The 9,916-nt window shown below is 50.0% G+C and overlaps 1 protein-coding gene across 1 annotated transcript; it reads left to right on the forward strand.

The window, feature by feature from the left end:
* Window positions 1-8,254: 8,254 nt before the first annotated feature.
* LOC128830266 (olfactory receptor 52B2-like) lies at window positions 8,255-9,220 on the forward strand. The gene has a single exon (XM_054016059.1). The coding sequence runs from the start codon at window positions 8,255-8,257 to the stop codon at window positions 9,218-9,220; it is 966 nt and encodes a 321-aa protein (XP_053872034.1).
* Window positions 9,221-9,916: the final 696 nt, after the last annotated feature.

The raw sequence follows: 9,916 nt of genomic DNA on the forward strand, positions 1-9,916 counted from the left end.
AAGCACCCAGTTTAAACTCTCAACCCTATTAGACTGGGCAACATCTAGATTAAGCAGTTTTTCTCACCCCACTGGATACTGCAGTTCATACTACTCAGATATTACCCTTGAAATGTGGGCCAGTCGCCCCAGGTGGAGTGTTCAGGGTGTCCCTGTGGTTTGCAGCATAGGTGGGGGCAGGAGAAAGGCCCAGCACGCCCCCGTGTCCTGTTTTATACCCTCAGTCTATGTGCTTGGAGAACACAAGCCCAGGTATGTCTGGGGGACATTGCTGAGTCCCCAGGCAAGGTTGAGCAATTCCCCTGGTATGGCCTCATGCAGGTGAGTCATTGCATTGTAGCTCCCTTGCTGGACAATGGCTATGGATGGGTTGATTGACCCCCGCCCGGGCGTTGGTTACTTTCCTTGCTGTTGCCTCTGGGGAGCTAATATCTGGCTGATTCCCCAACTTGCAGCATGTTTTAGGAAATAGCTTTCATTGGACCCAAATTCTGATGGTGAGAGACACCAGCTTTCGATCTCACACAGTGTAAGTACATAGTTAAAACACCCCTAGAGTTCCAATGAAACTTGGCTTTAATTTCCAACTCCCAAAGCATTTTCTGTTGCCTGATTTAGCTCAGCAGGAAGCTTCTGCTGCAGCATCGATAAAACACATAGATCATCGGTTTCAGGATCTCTTTTGTTCTCATCCCATAAACGATGGGGTTTAACATGGGGGGTGTCAAGGCTGCTTCCCACTCTGAACTTTAGGGTACAGATGTGGGGGCCTGCATGAAAACTTCTAAGCTTAACTACCAGCTTACATCTGGTTCGCTGCCACCACTCCCAATGTGCTAATTCCCTTCCCTGGGTAGCCTTGAGAGACTCTTCACCAATTCCCTGGTGAATACAGATCCAAACCCCTTGGATCTAAAACAAAGAGAAATTAACCATCCCCCTCCTTTCTCCCACCAACTCCTGGTGGATCAAGATCCAACCCCCTTGAATCTAAAAACAAGGAAAATCAATCAGGTTCTTAAAAAGAAGGATTTTAATTAAAGAAAAAGGTAAAAATCATCTCTGTAAAATCAGGATGGAAAATAACTTTACCGGGTAATCAAACTTAAAGAGCCAAGGGGACCCCCCCGTCTAGCCTTAGGTTCAAAGTTACAGCAAACAGAGGTAAACACCCTAGTAAAAGGTACATTTACAAGTTGAGAAAACAAAGATAAAACTAACACGTCTTGCCTGGCTGTTTACTTACAAGTTTGAAATATGAGAGACTTGTTCAGAAAGATCTGGAGAGCCTGGATTGATGTCTGCTCCCTCTCAGTCCCAAGAGCGAACAACCACCAAAACAAAGAGAACAAACAAAAGCCTTTCCCCCCACCAAGATTTGAAAATATCTTGTCCCCTTATAGTCCTTTGGGTCAGGTGTCAGCCAGGTTACCTGAGCTTATTAACCCTTTACAGGTAAAAGGATTTTGGAGCCTCTGGCCAGGAGGGATTTTATAGTATTGTACACAGGAGGGCTGTTACCCTTCCCTTTATAGTTATGACACCCACCCTCGCACCACCCTCCCCCTGAGACCTCACCCCACCCCTTCTCCCTGAGACCCCACCCCTCACTCACTCCTCTCCACCATCTCCTCCTGTCGCTCGCCCTTCTGGCTCATAAACTTTGGGAGGACTTAGCCCTCTGACTATTATAAGTGATGGGGCCATGGCCGTTGCCCCCCCCTCATTCCGGTGCCCCTGCGTCCAAACCTGAAACCCTTTAAAGCAGCAGCCAGTTTTCAAAATGTTTGCTTTGAGTGTAGGGGCCTGGACTAGATGACCCATTGAGGTCCCTTCCAGTCCTACATGTGTAGGATTATCACTGAGTAATGTCCCCTAGGTATTGCGGGTCCGGTGGGCTGTCCTGATTGCTTCTGTCAGCGAGGGGCAAAGTCAGAGAATTTGTACCCTAAAGTTCAGAGTAGGGAAGCAGCCTTGACAGTGGGGTTTGGGGAGAATGAGTGGGGTGGGGTGTCAGGGGTAGGGGCAGTGGAGGGCGGGGTTTGGGGAGGAGGAGGGGATGGGGCCTCAGGGGAAGGGGCGGTGCAGGGAGGTGGCTCAAGGGAGGGATGGAGCGAGGGCAGAACCTCAGGTGAAAGGGCCATGTCTGAGCGGGGCTTCAGGGAAAGGGGAGGTGCAGGGTGGGGGTTTGGGGAGGGAGGTGAGGTGGGTTCTTAGGCGGAGGGGCCGGGCAAGTGGGACCTTGGGGAAAGAGGCAGTGCGGGGGAGCAAGCCAAAGTTCAGCCACTCGTGCCCCCCCCCCACACACACTTTTTTGGAGCTTCTGCCTCTCCTGTTTGGATGCTGAGCTTGAGTCATTCAGGGTCTGACTTTTCACAGCCGCTGAGCACCCTCCACTCCAGTGGCAGAGAGCGGGAGATGCGAGAGCTCAGCATCTCTTGAAATCTTGGCTGAGGTGAGTCCCAGGTTGGGGGCTGCAACAGGTCAACTCTGCACCTTGGTAGAGGAACATGGGAACCACCAGATTGGATCAGAGCCGGGTCTCCAGTAGCCTGTCTCCAGCAGTGGCCAGCACCAGATGCTTCAGAAGAAGCTGTGAGAATCTCTCATGAGGGGGATATGGGATAATCTTCCCGTCACTCCCTGCGTCCCATCCTTATCGCTAACAGAGATTGGCTCAAACCCCGAGCCATGGGGGTCACTCTCCCTTCCAAAATATGTGTGGTCACTAGATCTGGTAACTCTGGGTATTTTTGATACCCAGATAAATGTCCAACCCCTTTTTGAATATTGCTAAAGTCTTGGCCTCATTAAATCCTGCAGCAGTGAGTTCCCCAGTTTGATTATGTGTTTTGTGGGAAAGGATTCCCTTGTATTGGTTTTGATTTGCCACCTTTTACTTTCCTCGCCTGTCCCTTGTTCTAGTGCTATGAGAGGAAGAGCAGCTCCTGATTTCCCCTCTCTCTACCACCTACCATCTTACATATACACATAGAGCGAGACAAGGGGCGGGGGAGGTGATATCTTTTACTGGACCAACTTGTGTTGTGGAGAGCAGTTCTTCAGGTTCTCAGAAAGGTATTGAGATATCCCAGATAAATACAAGGTGGAACAGATTGTTTAGTGTGAGTAGTTTGCACCTATTCAAAGGGACCATTCAAGGTGAACAGACCGACAGAAGTTGGTCCAGTAGAAGATATTCCCTCCCCCCCCCTTGTCTCTCTAATATCCTGGGACTGACGGAGCTACAACAACATGCACACACACATATAGGTTTTCAGGATGGTTGCACTAAGCGAGACTGAAAGCAGTCTGTGTAAAAACGACTGTGATGGTTCTCACGGCTCCCAGGACTGTCACCCTGTTACCCCCTGATTCCAGGATCCAATTTTTCATAAGAACGTCCCCACACCAGGAGATGTCCCAGCACCAGGAGATGTCTCCTCTGTGAAAGGATCCAGACGGCCACTCTCCACAGTATTTTGTCTCTGTTCATAGGCAGGGAAATCCTGTATGTTGTAAGGATCCTTTATTTACCTCCAAGTGATGTTGACTGCACTTGTCTCTGATGGTTTCCCATAGATAATCTTCGGCTGGAGCAAGGGTGGACAATTGAGCCTGGCATTACATCCCCGGCTAACCAGGGTGGGGTGACGATGCCCTCCAGGATTGGCCATCACCAAAACACATTATGCCCTGATAACTAACTTCTCCAAGTCCATAAAACACAGTGTCAATATCAATATGTTATCTGTTAACTATTACCTGGACATGCCTTTTGCAATGGTTATGAAGCTTGGCAAGTTACAAGCTTTCTGCACACACCTCACATGCTACTCCTTATGGGTAAATAGTCTGTAAGACTTGTGTGTGGTGTAGTGAGTTTGTCAGGCCTGAGATGTGAGCTGTTTGCAAGGAAGAGGGAACTCTTTGCCGTGGGCCTCAGAGTCACAAGGACCTTTCTAAATAACGTACAAAAGGAGAAATGATGAGATCAAACAAGTGAGAGGAGGAAAGGGTTAATTCTCTGCTGCTCTTCACCGCCTGAGCCAGTCACAGAGGCAGGTCCCTGGGGCTCTGTGCTGGCTCTGAGCCCCCCCGGGGATTCCCAGGGCAGCAGTATAAATATCCCTGTACCTCAGCCCCGGTCAGTGCAGATTCCCCGCCGCCTGCAGCTCCCCGACCCGGTCACAGGCAGAGATTCCTCCTCCCCCGCTGGGGCCGGAGCCTGGTGAGTCATTTGCATGGAATGAATCTGTGAAGGGGCGAATGGAAACACATGAAACCTGTGCAGTGTTTGAGCTGGGGTTGGATAGACTGGGGGTGTGTAACTCTGAGTGCAGGGGCAGGACGGGAGCCGGGGCACTGAGATAACGCTCCTGTGACCGCGCTGAGGTTCGGTGTTAGGAAGAGGTCGCCGGGTTACCCTGATCCACTCCCACGGACGTCACTGGGGGTCTTGCTGTTGACCTCAGTGGGATCTGGACTGGGCCATTCTTGGTTACATGACTGTTCAGAGTAAATCTACTCAAGCCCTGTAATATTCTACACCCCAAATCCCGAGGCCTTCACTCAGGCAACACTTCCACTAACACCATAAGGACCCCAGGACTGGGTCTGTTCAAGTTGGCAGAAATTAGCTGGTTTCAAGGATCATAGCTGTGAATGTCCGAACTGTAGGACCCTGGAGCAGCCGATTGTAAGAGCTGCTTTGATACCGATATTCCAGCTACTTAGGGTGACCTCATCTCCCTACTCTGAATACGGGACACCTGATAAAATTGCTCGTATTCAAGCGAGTTCAACGGCAATCAGAACTATGCAGTACAAATGTTCAAGTTGACATCAAGTTGACTGAGCCCCCATTAAAAATAATAAAGTGGAGTTGGATTCATTTTGTTTACTTTCTTATCTTTAAGGCTTTAGGGTTCACACAGGGAGGGGTGATACACATTCCCCTAGCTCCCCCCCCTCCCCACACACGGGGAGAGGACGACACACACACACTCCCATACACCTCTCTCATACGGGGGGGTGACCGACTGACCTGACCCTCCCTACCCAGTTCTCTCTCCCCTCCACACCTGGCTGGGCCCCCAGGATGAACCGCCTCTCCTAGTACCTCACACAGTGTCTTCCCAAGGCAACATATTGGCGGTGAGGGTGGGGGTCGGGGGGGGGCGGAAGTACACAGCGTCACACACCCAGATTTCTGCAGGGTTCACACAAGAATGTAGCCAGCAGCAGCCTTTCCGCACTGTGGTGGTGGTGGAGGGGAGGGATGATGTGGCCCATGTCTTTGCATCCTCCTCCTCCTCCCCTGCCCTCCCTGTGTCTGGAAGCATCTTGTCCCTTCCTGCTCACACAGTGTCAAAAGGCAGCTAACACCTCCAAGCTGCTGCTGGTCACCGACATAACCCAGCCGCCTCCTGTCCCCCGGCTACAGCACGGGCAGGAAGGGGTTAAGCCCTAAGGCTGCATTGTGCACTAGGGCCCAGGGAAGCTGACTGCAGGGGCTTCAGCAAAGGGGCCAGAGAGGTGGCTCAGCAGGGGAGGGTGTCTGGGGGACAGAGCAGCCCAGCACCCCCAGGGGCAGGATCCAGGCTGGGGGGTGAAGGTGGTGCTAAGCCCCTGCCCTGGGGGCTGCTGTGAAGCCTGCAGGTTCGGGGCATGAACAGACTGGAAATCGCTTCCCCTGCCCCCGCCACTCCAGAGCTTAGCTGAGGGGCAGAGAGGCTTCCCCAGGCCAGCGCTGTGCGGGGCTTCGGCACATGCAGGTCTCAGCACCTCCTGGCCAGCGCCCCGGGCCGGAGTGTCTGGGGCTTTCCCGGGGCGCCGACCCAGCCAGAGGCAGTGGGGGGATGAAGGAGCCTGGCAGCCAGGCTGCTGGTGAGCTGAGTGCTCCAAAGCTCAGGTGAGTATTTTCATAAAAGTCAGTGGGAGTTGCTTGTGAGTGAGTTTTCTCGTGTGTTGGTTGGGTCAAGGCCTCAGAGCCAGTAGGCTCCAGCGGGAGGATTGTGACTGAAAGAGGTTCTGCTCCCACCCCATTAAAAACTGGGAGTGATTCCACAAGAGTGAGTGTGAAACTGGGGTAAGTGCCAGAAGAACCAGTCGTGTGGCTGCTTTAACTCACGTTCACAGTTACCGCTGGAGCCCTGACAGCGACTAGCAAACGTGCGGAGGAGAGATTCTGCTGTGGACAGCAACACCAGGAGGGCGCGCCCTGCTTCACCGGGGGCCAGAACCATCCAAACCATCTTCCCTCTTCTGGAATGGAGATGTTACGTCAGAGGGGCAGTACGTAACTTGTCGTGGGTCACCAGTGTGGTAAAATGTTCGGCTGCGTGTGTGAGTTCTTGCTGTGTCCTGTCCCACAGCAGACCTTGAGCAAACCAACCAATGACCACTGTCCTACTAGGATTTTATGGTTGTATTTTGTATAGTTTAGAATGACGAATAAAGAATAATAATGCAGCATGTATTAAATGTATTGATGTATGATATGATTTGATCATATTCTGCCAGCCATCCTTTCTGAAAGCAGAAAGGAATGTCTTAGTGTGCCTTTGGTAAAGATGCATCAGGGAGAATCTTGTGTCTGAAGCTGATTTCAAGGCAGTAATAGACCTTTACGGTCACCACTTTGTTGTAGGTTTAAAATTAGCATTTTGAAATAAGTAAAAGAATGCAATGATTGTTTTCTCTTGCATTGCAACTTGATGTTCCTGTTCAAATGTTCTGTGGAAATCAATCCTGTTTTGTGTGTGAATGAGGAATGTGTGTGTTAGAAGATAACTGTGAGGCCATCTCCAGACCAGATGTTCTAGAGAGGAACCAAGGAAAGATGTAAAGGCGCCAGGAGATTGCAACATGCCCCATTAAGATGTCAAAGGAGGGCAGATTAACGACTCTAACGATAAGGCAGGCACCTATCAATCGGGACAAAATAGCTGTGATCAAAACCAGCATGGGGTAACTCACTGAGAGAGTGATGAAGGAATAAAATAAAGAATAAGAAAAACAATTTAAGAAAACAAGCACTTGACGATTGATTACAGCATGATGGTGAAAAACTCATTGGTCCCAATGAAGGAATATCACTATATAAACAGGGTGCTTTGCCATGAGATCTTTGGTTCGTCCTGACAAGACTTCCCAGAGCATCGAGTCGAGACCGACAGAACCCGGGTCCTTCCTACCCGCGATCAACCTAGCTGGTCACTATGTTGCTCTGGACTGGTAACTATAACATCGACCGGTGGGACCGTTCAGGGACGAAGGCACCCAGCCAGGTTTATTGTCGATGAAGCATGGTACTAGTATCCTGCTGACTCTACCAGAGCACTAATCCATGTATTCCCATAACAATGAACCACATAAGTGAACAGTAGGAGTTTCCATTCCCCGCTAGGCTAGACAGAGACACTCCCTTTGAGGCTCCATTTTATACATCAATAAAAGCAAGTTACGTTCTGATCCTCTAACATAGTTAATTGACCCCCTCTGATGTAACCGGATACCACCCATCACTTTGTATATCTCTCTTGGGGGGGAGGGATAGCTCAGTGGTTTGAGCATTGGCCTGCTAAACCCAGGGTTGTGAGTTCAATCCTTGAGGGGGCCACTTGGGAATCTGGGGCAAAATCAGTACTTGGTCCTGCTAGTGAAGGCAGGGGGCTGGACTCAATGATCTTTCAAGGTCCCTTCCAGTTCTAGGAGATGGGATATCTCCATTATATTATTATTATTATTATTATTATTACCCATCACACTGTCATCCTGACCTTATCTTTAGGATAGGTCACAATGTTCCTCTTATCTTCAGGAAATGTGTTGGTATCGAGGTGTTCTGGTACCACCCTTCTGGAATGTGTTTGCATGAGTGCTCTGTGCCCATCGCCTCTTAGAAATGTGTGGATTTGAAATATCAGCCCTCTGCTTGCCAGATTCTGTGAGCAGGGACTGCCTCTAGCTCACAGCCTAATTCTGCTTTATATCAACAAGGCTTTGATTACTTTAGCACAGGCCTCAGGCCTCATACTAGGCCTCTAATAGAAGGACTCATGTCTCAGTCTCTTCCTACTATAGTACGAGCGTGTTTCTGGATTTACAGCCCCATGTAACCAAGTTTTTGATGGTATCTATTATTCTGTCAACAAATACATTCCAGTCCTAGCTGACACTCAAGTTCTCACTAATTTTCTCTTTTGCTGATAGTTTCTGGAAATTGAATAGAAGATCCAAGTGATGGCACATGATGCCAGATGACAATCACACTGTTTTTGACCCTGTAACTTACATCCTGAATGGCATCCCGGGTACGGAGGAGTCTCATTTCTGGATCGCCATCCCCTTCTGTTTCATGTACGTTGTGACACTTTTGGGGAACTCTCTCCTACTATTCATCATACTAACAGAACGAAGCCTCCATGAGCCCATGTATCTATTCGTGTCCATGCTGGCCACTGCTGATCTGCTGTTATCGACCACTACAGTGCCCAAGATGCTGGCTGTATTCTGGTTTAGAGCAGGAGAAATTTCTTTTGCTGCCTGCGTGACCCAGATGTTCTTCATCCATGTCAGTTTTATTGCCGAGTCGGCCATCCTGCTGGCCATGGCGTTTGATCGGTACGTTGCCATCTGCGACCCCCTGAGATACACCATCATGCTAACCAAGTCTGTGATCGGGAAGATGGGGCTGGCAGTTGTCACAAGAAGTTTCTGTATCATTTTCCCTCTCATCTTTCTCGTGAAGCAGCTGAAGTTCTGCAGAACCAACCTCCTGCCTCACACCTATTGTGACTATATGGCCATAGCCCGGCTGTCCTGCGACGACATCACCGTCAATGTTTGGTATGGCGTAGCCATGGCTATTTTAGTAATTGGTTTGGATGCTGTGCTCATTGCTGTATCTTATGGGCTGATCCTCAGGGCTGTCTTCCGGCTCCCCTCCAAGGACACCCGGCTCAAGGCTCTCCGCACCTGCAGCTCCCATTTCTGTGTCATACTGATGTTCTACACACCGGCCTTTTTCTCCTTTTTTGCACACCGATTTGGGCACATCATCCCAGGTTATATTCTCACCCTACTGGCCAACCTCTATGTGCTCATTCCCCCCATGTTAAACCCCATCGTGTATGGCGTGACAACGAAAGAGATCCTGAAACGGGTGATCAATGTGTTTTATCGATGCTGTAGCAGAAGCTCCCTGCTGAGCTAAAGGAGGCAAAAGAAAATGCTTTGGGAGTTGGAAATTAAAGCCAGGTTGCCACTGGAACTCTAGGGGTGTTTTTACTATGTACTTACACTGTGTAAGCTGAAAAGCTGGTCTCTCTCGTCAACAGAAGTTGGTCCAATGAAAGACATCTCCTCCCCCGCTTTGTCTCTCTAATATCCTGGGACTGACATGACTATAACAGCACTGTGCACTGCCACAGAAGGCAGCCAGACTGAATGAGTCTTGTGCTAAGCTGAAGGGAAATAGAAAAACAAGAAAGAAGAAAGGTAAAACTCACCATGAGAGAGAGAGAGAGAGAGAGCATAGGGTCTTCTCCTCTGTGACAAGCTGCATCGGAGCGGGACTCTTAATGGCAACAGAAAGCAGCAGCCAAGGGGGCCATGCCATAGGCCTGTGGGAAGTGCACTGGGCTGCACATTGGGAAACAGGGGCTTTAGTGTTGGTCTGCCACCAACCTGCTGTGTCACCTTGGGTTCATTTCTTTCCTCCTCAAACTCCTAAATCTTTCTTAGGGTCATTGCTTTGCCGGCCTCAGTCCCCCATTCCGTAGCCAAGGCCTGCGTCCCATGGACCTTGAGTTTGGCTGCCTTTCAGCACATTTTGCGTGGATGGGCCCGGCTTCCCCAGGCTGATCTCGCTCTCTTCCCTATACACATGGCTTAGTGGGGGTGACCAAGC

Source organism: Malaclemys terrapin, chromosome 1 (genome assembly GCF_027887155.1).
Source record: "Malaclemys terrapin pileata isolate rMalTer1 chromosome 1, rMalTer1.hap1, whole genome shotgun sequence".
Classification (NCBI taxonomy): Eukaryota; Metazoa; Chordata; order Testudines; family Emydidae; genus Malaclemys; species Malaclemys terrapin.